Raw genomic sequence first — 26,957 nt, forward strand, 5'->3', positions numbered from 1 at the left:
TCAAACTTTATTTAAAACGATAGAATGTCAATTTTTGATGGAAAAGATTACCGGCAAAAATTATAAGTCCTAAAGTTTTCCTAATTTTTTGGTGATAAAATAAAAACGTAATAGAACTAAAAATCAGAAATACGTGGAGATTTCTACGTTGTTGCAGTTGTAAACCTTTTTTTTTCTTGGTCAATTCAATTTTCGTTTTAAATTTTATTTGACTTGTTTTCGTCAACTATTTAATAATATATCTTCCTCAAAATTGATCATTTTCAAAATGAAAATTATTTTAAAATATTCTCAAAAGCCAATTCTTAAAAATCTTTCCCATTTAAACACATTTCCTTACTTAGGGAGTTTGGAATTTTTTTTGTAAACATGGAATTTGAATGTTCAAGTCCTATTAAAGTTTTGCGTACATAACAATTAAGGAAATCATTATTCGTAAAATCTTTTCATTGTAAAACGATTTCAAAAATTAAAAAGAAGTGAATTTTGAACATTTTTTAAAAAATATTTCCCTGTGCCCAAACCTACGGTCAAAGCCTACAGAACTAATACATTTTTACGAGAATCAACGCTGCTTCCTATTGACTGATATGGTTCGACCCTTAATCGCTATGAGCGTATAAATTGTCTTAAACACTGCATAGAGAACGAGTTAATTTCAAGGGAAAAAAGCACAATGGTTTCATTTGAAATTATTATTTTGAAATGTAAATTAATCAGGGCGATCATTTCGGCGCTTTTTAAAATTATGTTTCCGAGTCCTTAAAATTTTTCTTTACTTTGCTGATGTAATTCAAATTATTTATAACTAAATATTAAAAGTATTCGTTAAAAATCATTTTTATTATTAACTGACGTTTTCTTTTTTCGGACTACCGGCATATTGACGATTTTTTGGACCAAAATTGGGCCTTTTGATGTTTGAAGATTTTTGTTTTAAATCCCTTTATGTCACAAAATTATTAAGATCATCATGTCGATGCTGGTAAATAGGGTTAAATTTTTTGCTAAATATTAAATTTTTCTCCACAGATAAAATATCAATTAAAATAATAAAACTAGAATTAGAAAAAATTCATATAGGATTATGCCCTAGAGAAATTTTTGTTAGATGTTTGTCTTTCGGAACAATTCTTTTTGAAATATTTAATCCCATGAAGATTTTGGCTTAAAGAATATTTTAATAATTTTTTGTTTAAAACGACTAATGAAACTTGTCTTCATAAAATTCAATGGTGCAAATTGAGTAAGTCTAAAACTGAAACTGACGTTTAGATGCGATTCACATACCACATCGGCCCTTAAACGGCCCTTTAACCACCCTTTAATTGTACCACCCGATTACGTATGAAGTATCGCTTGTTACCCATTTTTAGGTCTGATGTAATTGTAGGGTAGGTATAAGGTATAGTCTGGTCCGCCCGACACCAGCCTTCATTTACTTGTTTATAGAAAAAAAATTAGAATTGAAGGTATTTCAACGTGCAGAGGCATGAATCGTGTTTATGAAATTTGTGTCGGCTTTGGTAATGTTTTTTAAAAATTGCCCCGTGAAGTCTGAGAAACATTTTTGGTTGAAAATTAATTTACTCTTAGGAAGACCGACACCATCGTGCATTACAATAGCGAATTAGTATGACAAAACGCTTGAAATGTAACGCACATGGAACAATTCTTGAACATAATACAACCAACCCAATGGCAACTGTTAGGGGATGTTATGTTTGATAGTCGGCTCAGGCAACATGTATGATTGCCTTTAAAATGAATTTGGCTACCATACTAGTGTGGTAAGTTTGATACACAACGGCATGCCCTGCATCAGGTTGTTGGTGGTGAGTTAAAATTGGATGTGTGTTTGTCGCGTGAACAACATGTGCATTTCACTTTGCAACGGAGAACTAGTGGGATTTTCTGTACATCTTCACCATCGCCACCATACACTTCCCAAAAACACACTCACACAAGAGCAGCTACTGTCATTCATTGTTGTCATATTTGCCGGCATGAATGCGATTTCAAAATCAATTCATTCGTGTTTATTACTCGGTAAGGAGAGGTTCACGTTGCCAAGTTTACGCGGGTGATACAGAATCAAATCAAAACTAGAAAAACGAAAAGATCGATACAACGTTTTCCGTGTGTATTTGACAGTTGTTGCACAAATATAGGACTTCAGTAGTGGATACCATAAATTACTAAATTTATTTTATATATATCTTGACTTTTATCGCAAATTTTAGTGAAAAATGCGCACATGCAACTTTAATTGAATTTAATTCATTTCAATTAAAAACGGTTGTGGACTCCTTTGTAGAGAGATCTTAAGAACAGTGTTTGCAAAAGGCCTACTACTGTTGTTATTTTATGTCTATTTGAAAGCCGCCAAGTGAAACATGATTGCCTAGCCCAATCTTTGTGATTAAAAAAAAAAATAAAATTTTCAAACGGTAAATCAAAGCTTAAAACCTTAAAGAAAAAGAAAACTTCATCACTCGAAAATATGGCTGACGAAACTTTGCAAACGATACCCTTGGAAAACAATATTGATGCGCATATTGTAACACTATTTGAACGTCTGGAAGCGATACGTCGAGACAATCAGTGCAATGCTATTAACAATCGTTTGTCCAGCACTTTGCAGCCCAAGAGGAGTATGCAGGCTGAAATTAGAACCTTGGAATTTTGGAGGTGAGTCTGTCTCAATTGCCAATATACAGTGTCAATAGTTGTCCATACCTCTTGAAAGTCCCCCCTCACGACAATTAAAAGTTAATGCCTTTAACACAACAAACGCAGCTGTTTAATTTATTTCGTGTTTATTTTCTCTGTAATTATGTACATAGCCTTCCTTACCCGATGATGACAAAGAACACATTGTTTATAAACACGACGAAGCTCGTCTTGGTCATGGTCTTCTTCGAATTTGTGATTATATTTCGAAATACAAACTACAGCGATAAAGTCCCCACCAACGCTTCTCTTTTCGATTGAATTTTCAAGGAAAAACATATGCAGATGTTTTAGATTTATAATAAAAAGAAAATATTATAGTGGGATAAGTAGGTACACTGCGAAAAAAAATAGTTACTTTCCTGAAAAGCAGCATAAGTTGTTGGTTTTATTATTTTTATTTTTTTTTAATAAAGAAATCCAAAGTAAGAATAAAATATCTTCTCCCGATTCATTTATACTCCATGAATCTTTGATTTCTTGCCGTTCCAGTTACTATGTTAGACATAACTTTGACTATGAATTTCATAAAACCACAATGAGCATTGTAGAGCCAAATATGTTTAATTTTTGTATTAACCGATCTATAGATTTGCAGCTGAAAGTTAATTTTTCGTCCGATTACGTTGAAAAATCAAGAAATATATATCAAAACACGCTGTGGTACGCTTTTTGTTCTCACAAAAACCAATCTCCTAATTTGGACTTCTTAAACTAGCACATACTTATTTTTAAGTCTATTTCACTGAGTGTATACTGTACTTCGGTTGAGTACTATAGTGTAATATTTTCAAGGAACCGTAATTACACAAGCTCTTAAACACCCTACCTTCGCTTCATACAGGGGGGCCGACACAAATTGTTACCTATTCAAACGAATACATTTTTTGGGAGAATATTTTTTATTGATTGATCGACAAAAATATGTGGAAGTAATCTTAATTTCAGAATCACCCCTGTGAATTATTTTGGTCGGGATGCATATTAAGGTTGCGAAGTGCCTCAAATTTTATCACTGGATGAATTTGTTTTAATCGCAAAAACAAAATCTACATTGTGAGGAAAATTAAAAAATGGGTTCAGTCCAGTGACGGAAAAGCCAGTACTTTTTCCACCCGAAGAGTACCGTAGTACCCTCGTGACCGGTTTAATGCTTTTTCAAGCATTAAGGATTATACAAATATTTCTGACATTTTTCGAGCAGTTTTGCTTTAAAGGAGAGAAGTTCTCACTTGACAAAGACATCACGATAAAATTGGGATATTCAATTGTAAGTCGCCAGAATCATGCCGGTCCAACTGTCGAAATTGTTTTATGCAGGTCGTTTGGGTAGTGTAAGGGACAATATTAGTTTATATTTATATATAGAACGCTATGCATGAGTCGCCTTATATGACTTATTGAGCTTCTAGAATGCTTTGGAAGAGTGTGGGGTCTATTATACCAATCGTTGTATATGTTTCTTGTTGTAGGGCGCTCCCCCTAGTCTAAAAAACAGCATGTATTGGGTTGCCCAAAAAATAATTGCTGATTTTTTAAAAGAAAGTAAATGCATTTTTAATAAGACTTAGAATGAACTTTAGTCAAATATATAATTGCCATTTTGTTCGATAACCTTTTGCCATCTTCCTGGTAAATTTAGTATTCCACGCTCATAGAACTTCTGGCCTTTATCTGCAAAAAACTGAACCAAGTGCGATTTTATAGCCTCATCATTGCCGAAAGTTTTAGCATTTAATGAGTTCTGCAAGGATCGAATTGGTTCCTTGGAAGCAGCTCAAAATATACCACACCCTTCCAATCTCACCAAACAGACAGCATAACCTTCTTTTGGTGGATATCAGCCTTTGAAGTGGTTTGAGCTGGTTCACCATGCTTGGACCATGATCGTTTTCGACTAACGTTGTTGTAAACAATCCATTTTTCATCTCCAGTTATGATTCGTTTTAAAAACGGATCGAATTCATTGCGTTTAAGGTGCATATCACAAGCGTTGATTCGGTTTGTTAAATGAATTTCTTTCAATACATGTGGTGCCCATATTAAAATTGACGCCAAACAAACAAATGTAAACAAAATTTCGCGCACTTTTTTTCTAAAGCAAGCTAAAAGTAACAGCTGATAACTGACAGAAGAAAGAATGCAATTACAGAGTCACAAGCTGTGAAAAAATTTGTCAACGCCGACTATATGAATAATCCGCAATTACTTTTTGGGCAACCCAATATAAAGCACAACATGCGTATGTGTTTTCACAAAAATTTACAGACATTCTTTAAATTTCCAGCCATTCTTCAAATTTCGCCGGTTAAGCCATTTTTATAGGAAACAAAAACCGTAAAATGGGAGGGTACACATTTCCATGATTAAACATAGCTTTCATATAAAAATGTCTTATAATTTCGCTACTTGAATATTCAGAATGTTTCTTTTTTAGCTATGGGCTCAAGAATAGAAATGCTCACGTGACTGATTTTTCACTCACGCTCACGAGAAAAAAATATAACCCACGCACGACTTTTTTCTCGCTATTAGTGTCGTCAGCAGGATTTCACTCACTCACGCTGATGCACCAAGACGATAGCGTGACTTTATTTCGATCTTAATCACGAATCACGTGACTCACGCGTGACACGAGAACTCATGTCTCACGTGCACAACAACTCAAGAAGTCAAATCATGAGATCGGTTTATATGGAAGTAACATCTTAACAAATAACTATTTCCTCCATTTAGAATCCCAACCGACCTACATCAATATGAAGCGTTTGTGCAAAATTAAAAGCAGCTAGTTTTACTCATAAGAAAGTTAGCTGGCCTTCGAGAGACAGGACAGGAAAAGTTGATCAAAAATAATTAATACTTTATAGGGTGTTATTATTTCGAGGTGTTACAAACGCAGATAACGTAATTAGTACATCCCATCGTCTTTTAGACGGTATATCTATACTTAAAATCGCTCTGTAACCCAAATAAAATCTATTTTTGCAATAGATTGCAATGTAAATTATCTAAATACACAACTACCAATAATTTATGAACTCGGACAATTGGACACTCATTTTTTCTTGTTAAATTTTTGACAAATTGTTGTACAATAAAATGAACATTTGTTCCATATCTTTTATAATCCATTTTTATTCTTTTCTCGTTATAACTTTTGTCTTTTTCTTCTTTAATTTCAGATCCATAATTAGTGAATGTCTGGCATCGTTCTTTTATGTCTTCATCGTTTGCGGTGCGGCCGCGGGGGCTGGCGTGGGTGCCAGTGTTTCCTCGGTGTTATTGGCTACAGCTTTAGCTTCGGGTTTAGCCATGGGTACCCTCACACAATGTTTCCTGCATATATCGGGTAAGCCTAACTCGCAGAACCAAAATAAACAAATGAACGAACGGACGAAAAACCCAAACTCGAGAAGCCACCGATAAAACTCAAATCCAGGCCATTAGCATGGTATGGTAGATGATGGCTGATGGGCTCTGAGCATTTTCAAGTGGGGTGGTGTTCAGACTATTGTTCCAAAAAGAGGCATTTACATGTATTTGTTTGTATGTGTTCCAAAAAATGCAAAGAAAATAATGTGTATGTTGAAGCGTGGGGGGATGTGTGTGAGCAAGTGTGTGGTATATGGTAGTGATGATAGTGGAGCTGTCGCATAATGGATTTGTTTTCAGTTTAGGTCGAATGCGTGGGAAAATGGGGGAGAGAACGAAGTTTCAAAGAATTGAAGGAATTTAGTTGTTTTTTTTTTAATTTTTCGGAATGGTGACATTTAAAGGGTGGCGAGTAACCATACCCTCTAACCAGCAACGCAAAACATACAAGTGTATGTTTGAATGTACCAAAAGATAACGACCGACTTGAAGGGAAACTTAATTATTGCCAAGTCTGTTTGCTCCCATGGGAGATTGCCTCTTCTGTCCTGTGTTATTGGTTTGTATGGACTCTGAATGTTTTGTTTTTTTTTTTATACTTAATTTTTCTTGAGTTGGTTGAGAACAAATTTTCAACATGTGTTTGTGATTTATTTGCTCGCGTTTGCTTAGGTTTATGGTTTTTGAATTTTTATGTTGCTTCTGTATTTTTTTTTATTTTTCTTGCGGTTTTAACAATAATTATGTGTTTCAGGACAATGATATTGTTTTGTACGGCAAGGGAATCGCAAAGTGTGATTTCAAAACTAACCAACGACTTGACACTTGGCAGCATTTGTGGTTTCACTTTTCCATATAAAAATTTAAAATTGTGGAAATTAAACAATTAACGAACAATGGTTTTCTTTAACCCACACGAAACTGCAATTGCTGCAAAATAGGGTTTCAAATTCAATTAGAGAGACATACTGTGAGCAGTCTAAAAAATTCGGTTTGGTCGAAGTACATCTCTTACACATAAAAATCAATTTGTGTTTGTTTTAATTTTCTGGAAATTTGTTTGTCGGTTTGATTTCTTGAAATCTTTACAGAAGGTGCAGAATAGTCCCGCGGTGAAAATAGGGTAATTAGTTGTTTGATATCTGAAGGGGGTAAACCCTCGCCCTTACCCTACTTTTCAAAAACGCCGGATCTTGGGGATGGTTGGGGCCCCTTTAGCGATATTCTGTTTGCACTCTTTAAGTAATCTAAAACCAAATATTTGATAATAAAATTTCAAAGCCCTCCTAATGGTTATATAGACCAGAGAACTTCAAGCAGTAGTATTTTTCTGATTTGAGGTATACTCATAAATATGCGGGCTTAGTATCAATCGGTGTTATGCTCAGCACGCTGATATGAGTAGGGATCGTATGAATACTCCTACATTAATTTTCATGCTTTGCGTACCACCGCTTTTTACATCGTCTTTGTTCATGGCGGTGTTGAGTGAATGTAAAACGAGAATGGAAATACCTCATTAACACAACAGATTGACTGGAATCATAATTGGGGAAGTGCTTTTTAGAGATGTGCGCGTGAGTGATTTTTCAGTCATGCTCACGAGAAAAAATGTTATTCGCTCACGCACGATTTTTTATGTTGACTCACGTTCACGCACGCTCACTAAATACGCATGAGAAAATCTCGACTCAAGAGACACTCATGACTCACGAAGAACTCACGACTCCCGAGGAAATCATGACTCACAAGAAAATCACGACTCACGAAAAACTCAGGAGTCATTGTTAAACAAATATTTTTTCATGAAAGCGAATATTATTTTTCGTGCGTATAAAATTCTACAAAATTTGAAAGTACGAATATTAATATTTAAAATATATCAGCCCTACATTACCACCCAATTTAGTCGTGATTTCCTTATGAGTCGTGAGCGTCTTGTGAGTCGTGGTTAGTGTCGTGAGCATGATTTCACCCACTTACGCACGAAGAATTTTAACTCTATCACGGTCACGCATGACACGACAACACACGAGTCACGTGTACACCTCTAGTGTTTTTGCAACGGTGGTAAAGCCCATTTATTTTAACAGAAATATATTTTAGCATTGTCACAATTTTTTGGATATTTTTCAATATCCGTTGATGCGTTGATTTGGCAAATACTTATCACCGCATACATATGAAAATCGTTAGCATTTGCGGTGGTCGCTCATTTTCTCTATAGAGCCATACATACACATCAGTACCACCGCAAAATCATTTTTGTGTTTGTTCATGGCATGTGCGTTGACTAGAGATTATTGGTTGCGTTCGTGGGGTTTAATCAAAAAGATACGATTTTTGATATAGACCAATCAACAAAGCAAATTTGCCCATGAACATTCCGTTGAGGAACAGGGCCAAATGTTCTCACATGTAAATGAGTGCTGTAGGTGAGTGTAAACGGCATCGACATCTCTTTGGGGAGAAGTTTTGGCATAGTATCTCACAGCGGGAAAATACATTTTTCTGAAGTTCTCGCCAGGATTCAAACCTGGGTTCATAGGGTCATTTGCGAACTTTTGGGGCCATATGCGAACATGCTAACCTGTACGCTGCAGTGGGCTTCCAATCATAAAATATGGGACTCAAATTAAAGGTTTTTGTTTGGGAACTGCGCCATCCCCAATTCGGACATATTTTTCGACCATGGCAATATGGGACATAAATCAAAGGGGTTTGGGAGTAGAGCACGGAACTGAAATCAATTTTCGGGACCAAATGGTAGTTCATTTTTGCTATCTTAGTCTTTAAGTCATTATTATAATATATTTTGTATATTAAACATAAGGAGTAGTTCATTGTAATTTGTTTAAATTGTCCACTGCATGGCTTCATTATCTGAATAAAATGAAAAAAAATGTTTGGGGATACCACCCACCTAAAACACCCCCCAAACCAGATTTATTTGCTTACCATGGCCACCCCTAGAACACCCCCCAAATCGACCAAGGCAATATGGGACTCAAAAAAAGATATTTGGAAGTAGAGCACTAATTCGATGTCCACATTGAGGCGAAATATTTGAGGGGAGACGGCTCACCCCACAAACAAGACTTTTTAAAAAATAAGAATTATTAGAGAGTGAAAGAAGGCACAGCGGAACGGACCGGTTCAGCTAGCAAAGATATAAATGATTCCAATCTAGATAATTAAGCTCCTTTGCGGGATTTAATTGATAGCATTAGATGTACAGAAAATAGAATGTTTACGAAATAGTGTTTTGGTAAAGTTTATCAATGCCGACCAATTATTAATATTGGAGGTTTAAAAGATAGTTTTAAGATATCAAAAAATATAGTACAAATCCATGGTAACACTTAGTTCAGATCAGTTGGGGTTGTAAATGGGCCAAATTGTTCCATGAATACACGTTAAATGAACATTCCATTAGGGACAGGGGCAAACTTCTCATATGTCAATGAGTTTAAGCTCAATGACAATACGCTTCCATTTTATAGTCAAGTCCGAACGTCGTGCCGCATTGCGACACCTCTTTGTTAGGAATTTTTTACATGGCTGCCATACAAATGTCGCCTGACATTTTTTTTCTGATGTTCGCGCCAGTAATCGAAACCAAGCGTTCGGCTTCATAGCGGACATGCTAACGTCTACGCTAAGTGGCCTGTGTAGACGTAGCTTCCATACAAACCATTCTCCCGATTTTACTTGTTAAGCCTCGAAAGTGCGAAATTCTTATCTGATTTGGTTAAAAATTTGCCCGGTGACTTTTCAACATCTTAAACTAGTATGGTCGGAATTGTTCTGTAATCTGATAAAGCTCCCATGTAAATCGATCTCCCATATGCTTCTTGAGTCACAAGATGGCGCAATCCCCAATTTTTAAAATTTTGCTCGAAGATTCTGCTATGAACTCTAACATATGCACCTAAATTGGTCTATAACCTGCTCCATCATAATTGATATTTATATGCAAAATTTCAGCCAAATCGGTTAAGAATTGCGAGCTTTATGCGCTCAACAAGTATAATCGTGTGATCGGCTTATATGGGAGCTACATTAGGTAATGGACCGATTCAGACTACATTCGGCATATTGATGGTTATAGGAAAAGCTATTGTGCAAATTCAGCCAAATTGGATTGTAATTGCGCCCTCTAGGGGTTTAAGAAGTCAAATCGGGGGATCGGTTCCTAACAAATGGAAGCTATTCTTAGTCGATCTAGCCATGTCCTCGACTTGGTGGAGATCATAGGAAAAGCCATTGTGCAAATTCGGCCAAATTGGATTGTAATTGGGCCCTCTAGGGGCTCAAGATGTAAAATTGGGAACATATGCAAGCTATATATAAACATGTACCCCATGAAATAGATATATTTTATATAATATTTCTATATATGTTCTTAATTTTCTCGACATTCTGAGTTTATCTAGCCATGTCCTTCCGTCCGTCCGCCTGTCGAAATCACGATAGCGGTCAAACGCTTAAAGCAAGCCGCCTGAAATTTTGCACGGACACTTCTTATCGATGGATGGAGATCCAACAACTATGTCAAGTACGGTCCAAATCGGTCAATAACCTCATATAGCTCCCATATAAACCTATCTCCCTATTTGAGATCTTGAGCCCCTGGAAGCCGCAATTTTTGGCCGATTTAGCTACAATTTTGCAGATAGTGTTTTGTTATGACTTCGAACTTCTGTGTCAGTAGAGTCCAAATAGGTCTAAAACCTGATATAGCTTCCATATAAACCGATTTCATGATTTGACATTTTAAATCCCTGGAAACCGCAATTTTTGTCGGATTTGGCTGAACTTTTGCACGTAGTGTTTCGCTGCGGCTTCCAACAACTTTGTCAAGTACGGTCCAAATTGGTCCATAACCTGATAAAGATCTCATATAAACCTATCTCTCCATTTCACGTATAAATCCCCTGGAACCCGCAATTTTTGTCCGACTAAGCAAAATTTTTACACATAATATTTTTTCACCACTTCCGACAACTTTACCAAGTACGGTCTTTAACCTGATTAGCTCCATTATTCTTGTTCGGTTCCTAGAAGCTTTAAGTTTTGCCTGGTTTGGCAGAAATTCGGTACGTAGGGTAAAATTATGCCCTTCTAGTAAATTTATTTTGTGTACATTTTTAGCAGAATCCAAAAGAATCTTAATATGCGGCCCGGCCGAACTGAGCACGTTCCTACATATTTTACAACACGGTCTTATACCTTCAGACAAAAGTCTCGTGTATCTTTAATATTCCATAGATATGCCAATTTGTTCTCTTTAACGGCAAGTTTATTTATTGCATTTTCTTAATATCACTAAAGTTTATTGTTTTTTTTTTTTTTATTGCTAATCACAAAATATTTCAAATATTCTTTATACCTAAGACTATTTTTTAATACTGTTAATAAATATTGATTTTGTTTTCCTTATTTAATGTAACAGGCGCTCACATAAATCCAGCTGTAACATTAGCATCCTGTGTCATACGCTCCATATCACCACTACGTGCGGCTATGTACATAACGGCCCAATGTGGTGGAGGCATAGCTGGAGCTGCTCTACTTTATGGGTAAGTTCTCACAAATGATTTTTTTAGTACCTTCTGAACTATAAGAAAGGAACAACTTTAAAAATGTGAAATAAAATGGCTGAACGGGGAAGACACCAACAACTTTCAAGTTGAAAGTATAGAGCTAAGAAAATGAAATGCAATACATGTTTATACCCTGCACTGATGAATGGGTTATACTAATTTCGTCATTCCGTTTGGAACACCTCGAAATATTCGTCTAGGATCCCATAAGTTATATATATTCTTAATCGTAATGACATTTTAAGTCGGTCTACCCATGTGCGTCCGCCCGTCTGTCCATCAAAAGCACACTTACTTAACATGATATAGCTCCCTTATAAATCGATCGGTCGATTTGACTTCTTGAGCTTCTTAAAACTTCAGACCATAGCCTGATATAGCTACAATAGCATAGCAATTTTTATCCATTGTTTGCCTATTAAGAGATATCGGGCAAAGAACTTGACAAATGCGGTCCATGGTGGAGGGTATATAAGATTTGGCTCGACGGAACTTAGCACGCTTTTACTTGTTTTTATAAAAATACTTTTGCTTATATGCAAGAAAACAATACAACAAACGCTTTGCTCGATTCTGGATAAATTGTTGACCTCAAAATATGGGAGGTTGACAAAAAGTCGAATGGGGAGGGAACATCTTATGAGAGACGAGAGAGCCAGAGAAATATAAAGCTTTTTTCTATTGGTATGATATGTGCTTACGAGTATATTGTTCTTTTCTTATAACTCTTCCTTCTTATGCATTAATCCTCAAGCTGAACCTGGGGTAAGAGTTTAAATGAGCGTTATTTATATCCGAAGGAGGGCATACAAAATGCTAAGGACCACCCCGGAAATGACGATGAAATTTTACGTCTTTATTTGGTATAAACAATTAAAAATGTTTTATGTATTTTTTCAATTATTTCTCCATTAAATCCAAATTTTATAAAAAAAATTTAAACTTAAAGAAGGCCAGAGCTTGAGTTTTTATCAATACAGAAATACTAAAATAAAGTTGTTAGTACAGTCAGTAAAAAGATTGGCTATGGTTAAAGAAAATCTTTTGAAAAAAATATATAACTATATTTTTTGAAAAAAAAATGTTGTGCTTTTCGGAATTTGTTTAGAATTGTAATTGTACATTTCGTCATAATTAGACGTACATTAAAAAATTCCTTCTTTTACAACTGATTTTTTATTTTCTGTTTTCTTCAAAATGTCAAACAATGAAAAATTTTATTTAAATATTAAAGAATCCCTCTCATTGGCAAAAATTAAAAGGATATGTACAGTTTACAACGAAATGTGTTCATTATAGGACTGTCCTTAGCTTTTATATGTATGCTACCCGTGTGTGTACATGAAGACGCTTCCATGTTTATGGAGATGTTTGTCATGTATTTTATGATTGCGTTAAAGCAACAATTTACTTTGTTTTGGCAGCTGTATTTCTGTGTGCCAAATATGCTACTTTCATTTTTTGGAGCCTTCTTCTTCCATGTGGGGGAAATCGAACTATTTTTTTGCTCTTTTCACTTTACATAAACAAATGTATGTGGTGGCTTGCTTGCTCACTGGCTGGCTGTTAAATGACAGTGAAAACGGGTGAACGGTATTCGGTAAATTTTATATTAAAAAAGAGAAGAAAAAATACAATCCCCAAAACCACTTCCGTCGTACCAACACTTCCATATAGTATGTACGTACTATAATTACTATGAACGAATTAACGCTTAATTCTTTAAATTGCAAAAGAAGTAGAAAATATGCTGAGTTCTATTTGAGCAGGTAGACAGTTTTGCCTTCCCTCCATGACAAATGAACTCTATTATCATAAGTACATATCCTTTGGCATCTTTTAAGTATACATGCTTCCCCTGTAATGCATAGACAAAAAATCTAAGAAACAATAGGGAAAAAGCAGATGCTTTTTTTTTGTAAAGATTTCAAAAAAGATTTATCATATCTCTTGTATCCTTGGCAAACACCATCAGCGGCAACTATTTCTACAATATGGCCGACCACATTGATGATATCCTGTTAGGATTACATTTGTGTAGGTGCTCAAAAGGAAATTCTCTAAATTTGGGACAATTCCAAAGAACCATATTCTACTTTGACTAGTTGCCAGCTACCTGCTGTTGTAGTGGAAAAAAGGATCATTAGAAATCCACTTTCGTTGAGATTTGAAAAATGGTTGTTATACTTCGCTGTGTTTAAGTAAATTTGCTTGTTGTATGCGTGTTTTTATATACCCTATGTGTGTGTGTTTCGTTTTCGTAGGATTTAAATTGCTGCGCCTGCGCACCATCTGTTCCATTAAAAAAAGCAAACCTACGCACACAAACTCGTGCGTCTCTGTGTTTTTTATGTTTTCTTTTCTGTTTTTCGAAGACAGTCGTCGTTCACTGACCATTTATTCACGTTGCTGTTGCTTCTTTATCTTTTAAAAGCATTATTCGTCTTTTTTAGAAATAAATCTATCAGCTGCTCTTTTAAACAGGAATTTTATTATTCAGTAGAAACAGATGGTCCTCGTCCACTCTACAATTAACACTTTGAGTAGGAGAAGAGCAAACTGTATGTTTTGATTAAAGATTTCTAAAATATACGTATACGCAATGATATATGAAATGATTAGAAATACTTGGCAAATTAAATAGGAAACTGTCGTTCGTATAACATTCCAGATGATATAAGCTACTCTAAGGTCAACCTCATCAGTCATATAAATGAAGTGTTCTTTCTGAACAAAGGCAAAAACATTGAAAACTTTTGATGTCTTGATTTAAAAAAAAAAATTAAAAAATATTTTGAGGGCCACATTTTAAAAATAAAATATTTTGTAAGCCAATGTTGTGACAAAAGACTTTTTTGCTTAACAATTATGTACCATAGTAGTATATTGATAGTTTTTCCCAATTTCTTCGTAGGACTACTTCCAATAGGGATTTTCATCTCGTCCCGGGAATTCCTGTATTTCCGGCTCATTCTACGATCTCGGGAATAATTAAGTCTAGTAGATTAAGTTGGGTTGAAAAAGGGGTGCGGATATTAATCCGCCCATGCCATTATGGACATACACCTAAGCCAGTAATCGGCGTGTTGTGCGCACTAAATACTAAAAAACTAACCTCGAAAAAGAAAATCTAAGTTAGGAATTCTGTGCAATTTACAAAATCTTTAATTTTTGTCCATGCCACGCCCCTAAGTTGGTTCATGACTGGTATTGTGTTCCCATCTAAGGTACCGGTATCTGTTAGCCGCGAAAGTCGGGCAATGAAATAGGAAACGCTAAGTCTTGTAAACAATTGTTTGTGACAAACAACAATTTTGTCAGCAGATCGTGGGGGCTATATATATACCTGTAGAACTAACTGAGCGGTATTTGGTGCGGTGGGTCGAAGTCATAAGTTCACATTATATACCACATTATAACATAATCTAATAAAAATTTAAGCCTCTTGGGGCTCCAGAAGTCAAACATTAGACATTATCTAGTGTAGGTATTGGAGGGCATTAGTGCACGCACTTTGTATACTACATTTCAGCCAATCGGATGAAATTTAAGGCTTCTAGGGCTCAGAAGGCAATACCAATTATATGCCTATTTGAAATATCGGTCAACTCATATTCGTAAGAGAAAAGCGTGCCGATTGCTGAGTTGGTAGCGAGCTCGGATCACCAATTTTCAAAAAATGTCAAAATTTGATTACATCGTGCATTCCAATCCGCATGATAAGCTCTGCAAAATATCGGGAAATCCCGGGATTGAAAAGATTTTCCCGGGAAATGAATAAGGCCAGGGAAAAATAATAATCCCCGCCTTCAATATATGTTAATTCACAAAATAAAGAGGCAATTGTAGGCGGCTAATCAGATAATGTACCAGTTAAAAACAAATTTGGATTGTTTATTGAGTACCTAATCAAAACATCACATGGGAATTTTATTAAGCACGTTTTACCTTTATTGATTACTATTGTTAAACTCATTAGAAAAACGTGTTTATTAATACATGTATTCTTTCGTATATTTTTATGGTGCTTTCTTCAGTGTTCATTTATTTTATAAGTCAAAACGAAATTGATTTACGTCCCAAAATCCACGTTTAAGTGCTGCTCTCCACTAGGAAGTGCATTAAGAAAACATTCAACAAGAAAAAAAAAATACCCTAACTTAAACATTGTCGGCATTGTCCTCCAATTTAAGCATGTGGTGGCTTAAGAGATATTTCCTAAATGGTTGTTTTTAGAGACTTACACCATGCATTACAAAATTCCCTCTAAGTACAGCACAGAAGTGTTTCCATATGTATTAACGACTCACTGTCGTCCTGCTTATCGTTAGAAAACATCGCTGGGTTCTCACAACAAACTGAAAGTCAAACAAAATGGGCATTACTTCTAAAATTATCATTTCTTCTTTACACGACAATTAATATCCTGTTTGTGGGTGTTCCCAAAAGTTATCATCAAAAATTCTTTGTTCTTGGCCTGCTTGCTTATTAACACAAATTTTGATTTTAATTTTAACAACATTTTGACTGGGATTTCATTGCAGTTTGGGCACGTTCCAAAACAAACGTTTTTGTTTTGAGGCCATCATCACCATAATAATCAAAGACGTTTGAATACATTCGTGGAGGTTTCATGTTCCACGAGCCAAGAAATTATACCCTTTTTCCGACGAACTTAACTTAATATGCAAACAGCGCTCAAATGGGCGATGGCGGCGGTGGTCAAGTTTTTGAGTTCAAAGTGAGAATGTCTGAGCGCTTATGCGCATGTGCAAAGGTGTATGGCGACGAGCGGCGCTTATGTTTTTGATTTTTGTCCCAGCAGACAAATATTCGGCTTCGTTTTCAATCTTCTGAAATCTTGAATTTCAATGGTTGTTGAATTCTATATCCTCTTTCATTTTTGTGGTCAGGCATTGACTTTAGCTGCTAGTCTGTTCCCCTTTGTATTCATCTTGGCCATCCCATACCGATATGCATGCCATGCAAGAAGGACGTGCATGAAATTATTCTTTTAAAACACGTGTTTCAATTTTAAAATTCAGGTTTCCTTTCTTTTAATTTTTTATGCTCGTCATTATCGTCGCCATCATCATCATCATCTGCTTAAACAAACGGGTTTAATTTGATTCATCCGAAAAACCACCTGCTCCTGTACATTTTTTTTAAAGTATAGACATACATGTGAACGGACACATGCGTTTGTAAATATGTATGTATGTTCATATTAAAATTCAACAGAAACAAAGGAAACGCTTACTACTTTAACAAAGGCTCAGGGCTTACCTGTGTATGGTGACTTTTGATCGCCCTGATCGATTTAGAACACAGCTAGAAGATGGACCAAAAAGGACATTCAAATCATTTGTTAAAGCAGATTGAACGCAACTTGAGTTGCGATGTTTTAATAGGCATGGCATATATCACAAGTTGAGTAGATTTGGTTCATCTAGTTTGATGGTTGCATATACTGGCATATTGATTAATCAGATTGATTTGTAGTACAAAGACTTTTAAATTACCTTTGACTTAATCAACTAGCATTCTCGCCGAAGTCAACTTTCTGACTTTAAAATTGTTTATTTAATTTGATTTAACATTAAACCAAGAATCCCTATTTCAGGATAACAAAAGTCAGGCAGTGCTGACTGTATAATACCCTACACCTACCCTATAAGTACAATGTGGGAGCTATATCCAATTCTGAACCAATTTGAGTAAAGCTCGGCGGATGTTTTCAGATGGCTTATTTAATAAGCCGTATACAATTTCGAGCAAATATGTTCAAACTGTAATAACTACGGTGAGGATGAACATATATATGGGAGCTATATCCTGAACTGAACTCATTTAGAGCAAACTTCTCAGATAATGTGGTAGTTGTCGAGGAAAGCGTTGTACAAAGTTTTGGCAAGATTTGTCAATAAATGCTATTGCAGTGGCTCAAGAAATGAAACTCGGGTGATATATCTAAATCTGAACCGATTTCTATGAAATTCACCAGTAATGTCGAGAGTCATAAGAAAATCTTTCCTGCACTTTATTGCAATGTTTCTCAAAGTCGGACGAACATATATATGAAAACTATATCTAAATCTGAACCGATTTTTTCCAAGGCCGATAAACATGCTTGTACCCAATTTTAAGACAATCGGATGAAAACTGCGACCTGTACTTTATACACAAATTAACATGGACAGACGGACAGACAGACAGAATCAGAAAGTGATTCTGAGTCGATCGGTATGCTTATCAATGTGTCTACCTCTCTTCCTTCTGGGTGTTACAAACCACAGTAGTGGTGTAGGGTATAAAAAGACTTTAGTAAAAATTTTAAGTTGTGTTAGAATAGCAGTCTATTTTCGAAACAGACATACCGCGACAATTTAAGTCCATTGTGATACCACAGTAGCGACTGACCAGGCCTTTGGTGGGAATCGAACCTACGAGCCCCGCACTAATAATCCGAGCAACAAATCTGCTACCGGAGCGACAAAAAAAAATTAAGAAACTCCCAAGATCTTTTCGTCTGAAGCTTATAACTAAGTTCAAGCTTCGCAGTGAAAACAAAACAAAATATAACTAAAATGTTAATAATTTAGTTTTTTCATAAATAATGATGATGGTTTTTTGCTTTAAAATCTATTATCTAAAAACGTATTCATGAAAAATATTGATTATCGCTGTGAAACACGAAGCAAGTAAAACAGCAACAATGTGGCGGAACCGAACGATATCGGGTGTCGCTTTTAAAAGTACATCCCGTATCATAGAAAAATTGAATCGGATATGAGAATGGATATGGAATATTCGTGGACAACTTTGCACCATAGCATGGGAGTATATAATATACACTTTACAATATGATAGCAAAAAGTGAAAAATGGGACAATGAATATGTAAATCTGAACCGACATTAATGCAATTTTGCACACATAACAATTTCTGTTTGCTGATGGTCAATGTATCCTCACGAGAAAATGCAAATTTTTATCATCAAAAATGATTTTATTGTTTTTCAGTTTTCCAGTTTTGCAGAAGAAACAGGCGACTATTTGCTTCGAAGTATTTCTTTCACGAACAATTTTCGTTGGATTCGGCTCGACTTCGAAAACCCTTACCGCCGATATTTTTGTTTCGGGCTTATATGCATAGATCCGTAATTCGACACCTGTGACGATCTTATTAACGTATTTTGAAGCACCGCGATCGTATTCGATACCGATACAAGCCTTTTTTAGCAACTGGCAAATTGTGCGTGATTATCCACGTCGAAAGTTGTGAAAAATAATCAAGCGAAAATGGTCACGAGTTAATTCTTTTTCTTTTGTCAAATAAATTTTTTCAAACCACTATAAACAACACCAATGTTGGTCGCACGTCAAAACGTTCTGAGTTCGATTATGCTAGAAAATGTCAAACTTTCCAATGGAAAAGTTGGATAGCATCTGGCAACACATTGTGTAGCCTAGGCCAGAAACTTATATCTATATATATAAACTCATTTAAACATTTAATCTTATGTTTGCTATCAAACTGGCCACTTAGTTCATTTACAATGGACAATTTTTACAAATTGTTGTTTCGAGTATAACGATATTAATGAGCCAAAATTATACTAAGAGCCGTTTGTCGTCGACCTGCAAACGAAAAAAACTGATTTCGGTTTGTGTATTTCATTTTAAACGAAAAATTTATCGAACGACAAATCAAACAAAAACGTAAGCATTCTCATACAAAAATGGGTTCAAGTACATCGTAACAGTTGTCAAAATGCGAAGCAAATGTCAAAACCGGTCGAGGGAGATTTCTTTAGCAAAAGTAGAAAGCAAAAACAAAGGAAGTTACAAAATTATACAGATTTTAGCATTTAAGAACCCTAGAAGCCCTCCCCGGATTCTTTGACAAAAATAAGGCGCCAAGAAAGGGTGTCTATAACAATTTGCGAACCTCTCTGTTACGCGTACTTCTGGACCCAAATTTAAGCTTCTAGGAGCTCCAAAAGTAAAAAATTATACCTTTGCGCTTCGAGCTAGCTTTGCAAGGCTAGGCTCCTCTTTAAACGCAAAAAGTAAACGCCAATGGATGATTCCATTTGTTTTTTTATTAAACACAACACAATTTTTTATGTTAATAATGTTTTGAGCTTGTGTATGTCCTTGAAATGAAGAAAATCATAACATAGTTGAACAATTGTACATACAAATAGGTAATAGATCAGGAAAAATCGAAATAAACACCCATATGGCAATCCCAAAATCGTAAGGATGTGAAAATGAAAATATTGATTTACGTTTGTGCAGGCGATAAACTGAATTCGATATACACTAACCGAAAAAGATTCGATTGCGAGCGATGGCTGTTGGTTCGTCTGGACTATTGTTCGACGTGCACAAGCTGTCTATAACTTTTGAAAGAGAAAGGCTAAATTTCGCACATATACTTAAGGGAACAATTTTTTTTATCAATTGGGTGCGATCAAGCAAGCCAGAGCTATTTTTGTAGACAATAACCGAAGCATGATACCAATACCTTCGGCATTTAGAAACAACCCTTAAATTCCTTCATTGATTTGTCAAGAGTGTCTGTCTTGTATGCAATATTTATGCAAATTAAACAATTCACTGTGAATAATGATTTGCGAAAAATCTCTAGAAAAACAAATGATGTGCATTCAGTATGGCATATTTTTATTTTGTCTTAAACGGTGGGAGAATTTACATTATAGTGTTTCTATAAATAATGCAAATTTGTCGAATAAAAACAATTTCAATTTTTATTTTCCAAGTCTCATTTAGATATGCCCATAAAGATAAGTAAATGCCAACCATTGGGCCTGACCAAAAATATAGAGTTGAAAATTGTTTTTCCATCGTTCAATTAGTTTTGTCATAAATCAATTAAATTTACTTTACTTGCTACCTAGTCTTTTACCCGTTCAGCCGGTAACAACCCTATACGAAAATAGCTTAGAAAATTGCTGGCTACAGTGCTATCATAAATTCCATATTTGGCATAAAAACACTGAACTATGTGACCTTTTTTACCCAAAAAAAAACTCTTAACTTTGTTCGATGTTTGTAAAAACCCATAAAACCCCAAGTTTGTTAGAAAAGGATTAGTTTTTAGCTACATTCTCATTGTATTGTCAATAAATGTTGCCTTAATTTTGCTGCAAAAATGTCGACAAGATTATGAGTGCCAAATTCGAAATTCATACCAGTTGCGAATAATAAATCGAAAAACCGCCAGGACTTACGCCATAAAAAAACAATTTCTCTGCTGTTAACTTTTGAAGGACTCTGAACGTAAGGATAAAGGGGTAGGCCAACGGTTAGGGGAAAGAGTTTGAGCAAATTGATTGTTATTGATGATGGTTCTCAAGTGTGAGCAGTACTTACCAATGACAACACCCCAGCTCATGCTTTTTATAAATATTTCATGAATTCCTATCCTTTTTCGGGGTTTAACTAACAAACATTTTTTCTTTGCGTTTTCCATATGAACATTTTCACAAAAATATTGCAAACGATTTAGGTGAGCTTGCCATAGTGTTTGTTGGCTTTAATAACGACAACGGCGTCGTAGATGATTGTTTGTTTGCAATGTTATCATAAGACCTACTGTATACTTAGACTATGACAAAAAAAAACTTTTGCAATCTTCCAAGGATTAAGAAGGAATTGCTTGTACTTCAGAAGGAGAGATTGTTTAAGGGCTTACCAACCAATAAAGTAAGTGTACAATATGGTTTAAACGCAATCAACAAATGTTGGAAACACTAAAATATATGGGAATTTTGGGAAAAGTTAGTTATCATGAAAATTCTTTCTTACTTAATTTAATTGGCTATGACAGAAAATTTGTTCCACTAGCCGAACGTAAGCGCTCCAAGCGCCTCGATCTCCTGCGCTCATTCTAAAATCTCTGACACCAAGTTTCGAGGTGTCTCCCACCACTTGATCCTTCCAACGGGCTTTTGGTCTACCTGGTTTGCGTGTACCTCCGTGTTTGCCTTGAAAAGACTTCTTTGAATCATGAATCATGAAAATTCAATAAAAAAAAGCACTTTAGTAACACAGTTTAGTAAAACACTTCAGAATTGGAATTATAAACATAATGTTTTGAAAAAAGGAGTTTAAAGAAGATTATAAATTTATGAAACTGTTGATACACTGACAGAAAAATGTATACCAAACGTGCTTACTTCGATACCATACGGCATTGCTAGAGAAGCAACCTTGTATGGTATCAAAAAAATACTGGTATGGGCAAAAAATAAAACAATAATACGGTTTGGTATTAGATTTATTTCCAAAACTGTATGATTTTAAAAAGCAAACTAGCTTCAGTTTTCACAGTGAAACCCCATATAAAAGCAAATGAAAACGTTTCAAGTTCAGCCGTGCCAAACTTTGGATACCCACCACCATGAATAAAATAACCATGCTCTTTTATAAAACTCCACTACCACATCCATAGTAATATGCAAATGGTGGCTGGTCTGGATCACATTCGATTCAGGTCCCGAGAACTTTTATACAAGTCACAGTTTCAGCGAAATCGGGTAATAAATGCAGCTTTTATGGGATTAAGGCCCTAAATAATTAGATCTATGACCGCTACATCTAATTATGGACCACTATATCTAAAGGAGGCCACCGTAGTGCAGAGGTTAGCATGTCCGCCTATGACGCTGAACGGCTGGTTTGAATCCTGGCGAGACCATCAGAAAAAATTTTCAGCGGTGGTTTTCCCCTCCTTATGCTGGCAAAATTTGTGAGGTACTGTGCCATGTTAAACTTCTCTCCAAGGAGGTGTCACACTGCGGCACGCCGTTCGGAATCGGCTATAAAAAGGAGGCCCCTTATCATTGAGCTTACACTTGAATCGGACCGCACTCATGGATACGTGAGAAGTTTGCTCATGTTCCTTAGTGGAATGTTCATGGGCAAAATTTGCATTTACATCTATTTATGGTCCAATCGGAACCATATAAGTCGGATTTCGCGAGGCTTAAAACAACTCACTCAAGACTAAAGACCCTAAACCGGCATATCGGTCTATGTGGCAACTATTTGTAAATAGGGGCCAATATGGGCCATATTCGGTATGAATTTTGGGGCCCCTTGTACAATTTCCTGTTTTAAATTTCAGCGAAATGAGACAAAAAATGCGGCTTTCGCGGGCTTAAGATCCTAAATCGCTTTAAAAGACTAATGGCTTGCGAATGTTTATATCCACGAATTCAGATAGGCTTTCAAAGATAATTAACTAAAGTTGACTCCTACTTGGCAGCGCGTGACATATCACACACCAGGTATTCTATAGTTTGCTCTACCTCATCATCCTCACAATTTCTGCAGAAATCGGTATTTGGAAACTTTAGTATATCAGCATATTTTCCAATAAGGCATAGAAGTTTCAGGACGGACACAGTGAACGAGTTTTCTGTTCTAGCCAACAGCAGTAAACCTGTACAAGACAAGTTCAGGTGGGGCTACATAATCTTGGAACGTCGCAACTCTTAAAGCTTAAAGAAAAGGAAGTCCCTTTCCATATCTCTCTCCTTGCAGGTTGTTGTTGAACGACCCCTCTTGGTAAAGAAATTTTCTAACTTTTGAATACGAATGTATTTAGAGTGTTAGCCCCAAAAAATATGTCGTGTCTGGTTGTAAATGTTCTAACGCTCTAAACACTGAAATTTCTATAATAAATTAAACATTTTGTAAGGAAAATTGTAACATTTGTGTTTAGAAGCCCTCATAATTGTTTAAAGCTATAAAAAAAACAAACAATTGAAGGATGAAGTTTTAACCTGTTGTTTACAATACAACTCTCCCACTAAACCAGATGTTAATCAAATGCCCAAATACGATAATTTACCCTCTGTAAGTGCTATTCTCTTGTGACATCACAAAAAAAAGAGACAGAGAGAGAAAGAAAATAAGCATCGAGGACAAAAATTTACGCATATGCTTGGCAAACAAAACAATTAACAATTAGGTGAACCCAGCACACCTCTTCTCCCCCCTTGTTTCTCCTGCTCCATCTCACTACTAATGTAACATATCATAACACCATCCATTCATAAATATTCATTGTAGTAATAAATAAAAAAAATCACCCACATTTCACCCAGACAAACAATCGGCAAAAAGTATAACATTACCATTTGGTCATAAATTTTAACATAAATTTGAATGCGAGATGTTACACGCAGTAAACACATGACAGCAAAAACAAGAAAACAAAAAGTGCATCCCAACTACCGTTGTCCGTTCGTTGTTCAGAGCATATAACAGTGAACAAAAATTAAGTGGCACTCATAAAAAAGTGTCACAAAACCAAACCAAAAAAAACTATCTCAGCAGTTAAATACATACACAACCACCCCTTGCAGGCGCTCGAATGATGCACAAGTTCAAGTAGTAGCGTTTGTTGCTTTCAAAAATACACGATTTTACTACATATGTGTGCCGTTAATATGCATGAACATTGTGCTTGCCAGCAACCGAATGTAAACCTCCTTAGCATCACCATCAGCAATAAAACCACAACCCCTATAATTGTTCTTGTATTGTTTATGCCTATGAAGGCAACACATGCACTCGACCGCGAGGGGTTAATTCAATTTGTGTGCCTCTTCCACAGCTTAAATTGTTGTTGTTACTATTGCATAGATTTCATCTTTTGCCGCATTCTCCAAATGAAATGAGTAACCCGAAAATTTGGTAAGCCGAATTTTTTCCACACAACACGATTACCATGATTAGAACAGAGGGTCTTATTGAACGCGTAGAACATGCACCATCCATTCAATCAACGATTAGAGGCAATCGAAAGGAGACTATGCCCTCGCGATTGTATGTAAATAATTCGATTGCACAGTAAGAGGGCTAGAGTATGCAGATTTAATTAATCGTTTCCTATTGTTTTTTGGTGATAAAAAACTCACATTGTTAACCAATCAATGGGTATTTAATTGAATATAATCACTAATTTTAAGAAGATTTGTGGCAAAAAAAATACGATGGTAGGACAAATTTGGAGAGATTTATTTGACTCTAATACTTTTGTTACTTTCATATGGGAGAAAAAAGTGCTTCCCTCGTGCAAGTAAAATTTTCGTAGATATCTGATAATTTTTTATGATAGATTAGGAAATTATTTTGTTGCTTTTAGTTTTTACGATATTTTTATACCCTCCACCATAAGATGGGGGGTATACTAATTTCGTCATTCTGATTGTAACTACTCGAAATATTCGTCTGAGACCCCATAAAGTATATATATTCTTGATCGTCGTGAAATTTTATGTCCATCTAGCCATGTCCGTCCGTCCGTCCGTCCGTCTGTCTGTCGAAAGCACGCTAACTTCCGAAGGAGTAAAGCTAGCCGCTTGTATTGTAAATGGGCCATATCGGTCCATGTTTTGATATAGCTGCCATATAAACCGATCTTGGGTCTTGACTTTTTGAGCCTCTAGAGTGCGCAATTCTTATCCGATTGGGATGAAATTTTGCATGACGTGTTTTGTTATGATAGCCAACAACTGTGCCAAGTATGGTTCAAATCGGTTAATAAACTGATATAGCTGTCATATAAACCGATCTTGGGTCTTGACTTCTTGAGCCTCTAGAGTGCGCAATTCTTATCCGATTGGAATGAAATTTTGCACGACGTGTTTTGTTATTATATCCAACAACTTTGCCAAGTATGGTTCAAATCGGTCTATAACCTGATATAGCTGCCATATAAACCGATCTGGGGTCTTGACTTCTTGAGCCTCTAGAGTGCGCAATTCTTATCCGATTTTGCTGAAATTTCGCAAGACGTTTTTTATTGATACTTTCAACAACTATGTCATATAAAGTACAAGTCGGTTGATAACCTGATATAGCTGCCATATAAACCGATCTGGGATCTTAACTTCTTGAGCCTCTAGAGGTCGCAATTATTATCCGATTTGCCTGAAATTTTGTACGACGGATTCTCTCATGACAATTACCATACGTGTTTATTATGGTCTGAATCGGTCTATAGCCCGATACAGCTCCCATATCAATCGATCTCTCTATTTTACTTCTTGAACCCACAAAGGACGCAATTCTAATTCGAATTGGCTGACATTTTACACAGGTCTCCAACATATAATTTAATTGTGGTCCAAACCGGACCATATCATGATATCGCTCTAATAGCAGAGCAAATCTTTTCTTATATCCTTTATTTTGCCTAAGAAGAGATACCGGGAAAAGAACTCGACAAATGCGATCCATGGTGGAGGGTATATAAGATTCGGCCCGGCCGAACTTAGCACGCTTTTACTTGTTTAGTATATTTTTGAGATATATCAAGTACCTATATAGAATATTCCGTTAAGGAACAGGGGCAAACTTCTCACATAGCAATGAGTACTGTTCGATTCAAGTTTTAAGCTCAATGAAAAAGGCCTCCTTTTTAATAACCTCTTCGCTACGGTGCCCTTCAACAACTGCAGCGCAGGTTATTAAAATAATATGCATTAGTTTGTAATATAACAGCCAAAGGACGTAATACAGAACGATCGATAAGTATACCTGTCAGTTAGGTACTAGTTTCTGTCGTCATACAAAAAATGACAAACCATGTCACAAAATCTATCATAAATAACACCATCTTCATTTTTGGAAAAATAAAAACTGGGAGGTAGACATCTGTAGCTCTGTAAAACTACCATGCGAAGAAGCCCACAAGTACGAGAGATATTGAAATTATTAAACAATAAGCAATCATTTGAATTCGGGAGTCATGTAAAAATTTTCAAATTTTTCCAAACCCTGTTAAACAGATTACACATAAATCTTTTAGAGAAGTTGAGGCTATGTTAGGTTTATGTCTCCCGTCACACTCACTTAGACGTTTTCGTTCATTGTGCTACCACAGAAACGTATAAAGAAAGATGACTTCTAGTTCCTACCGTTGAACCATCCAGATCGCTTTAAAAGGCCCAACAACTTGCGAATGCTCACATCCGCTAAATCTGACAAGTTCTCAAATAATGAGTACCTAAAGTTGAACTCCTTCTGATTGCTAGTGCGGGACACACACAAAGCAGATCCTCTACAGTTTCTTCTTCTTTGACGTCCTCAAAGCTTCTGCAGTAATCGCCACTTGCAACCTTCAGTCTGTCAGCATGTTTTTCGATCAGGCAGTGAACTGTTATGAAGGGCACAAGGACTGAGACGTCTGTTCTAGTCA

The 26,957-nt window shown here is 35.9% G+C and overlaps 1 protein-coding gene across 1 annotated transcript in view; it reads left to right on the top strand.

Moving 5' to 3' along the window:
* Window positions 1–2,058: 2,058 nt before the first annotated feature.
* LOC106090688 (neurogenic protein big brain) overlaps window positions 2,059–26,957 on the top strand; it is a 38,336-nt gene continuing 13,437 nt past the window's right edge. The window contains exons 1-3 of the mRNA XM_013256968.2: window positions 2,059–2,691; window positions 5,919–6,085; window positions 11,564–11,690. Coding sequence (XP_013112422.1) covers window positions 2,504–2,691; window positions 5,919–6,085; window positions 11,564–11,690 — 482 coding nt within the window. The 5' untranslated portion in view covers window positions 2,059–2,503. The remainder of the gene's footprint in view (window positions 2,692–5,918; window positions 6,086–11,563; window positions 11,691–26,957) is intronic.

Source organism: Stomoxys calcitrans, chromosome 3 (genome assembly GCF_963082655.1).
Source record: "Stomoxys calcitrans chromosome 3, idStoCalc2.1, whole genome shotgun sequence".
Taxonomy (NCBI): domain Eukaryota; kingdom Metazoa; phylum Arthropoda; class Insecta; order Diptera; family Muscidae; genus Stomoxys; species Stomoxys calcitrans.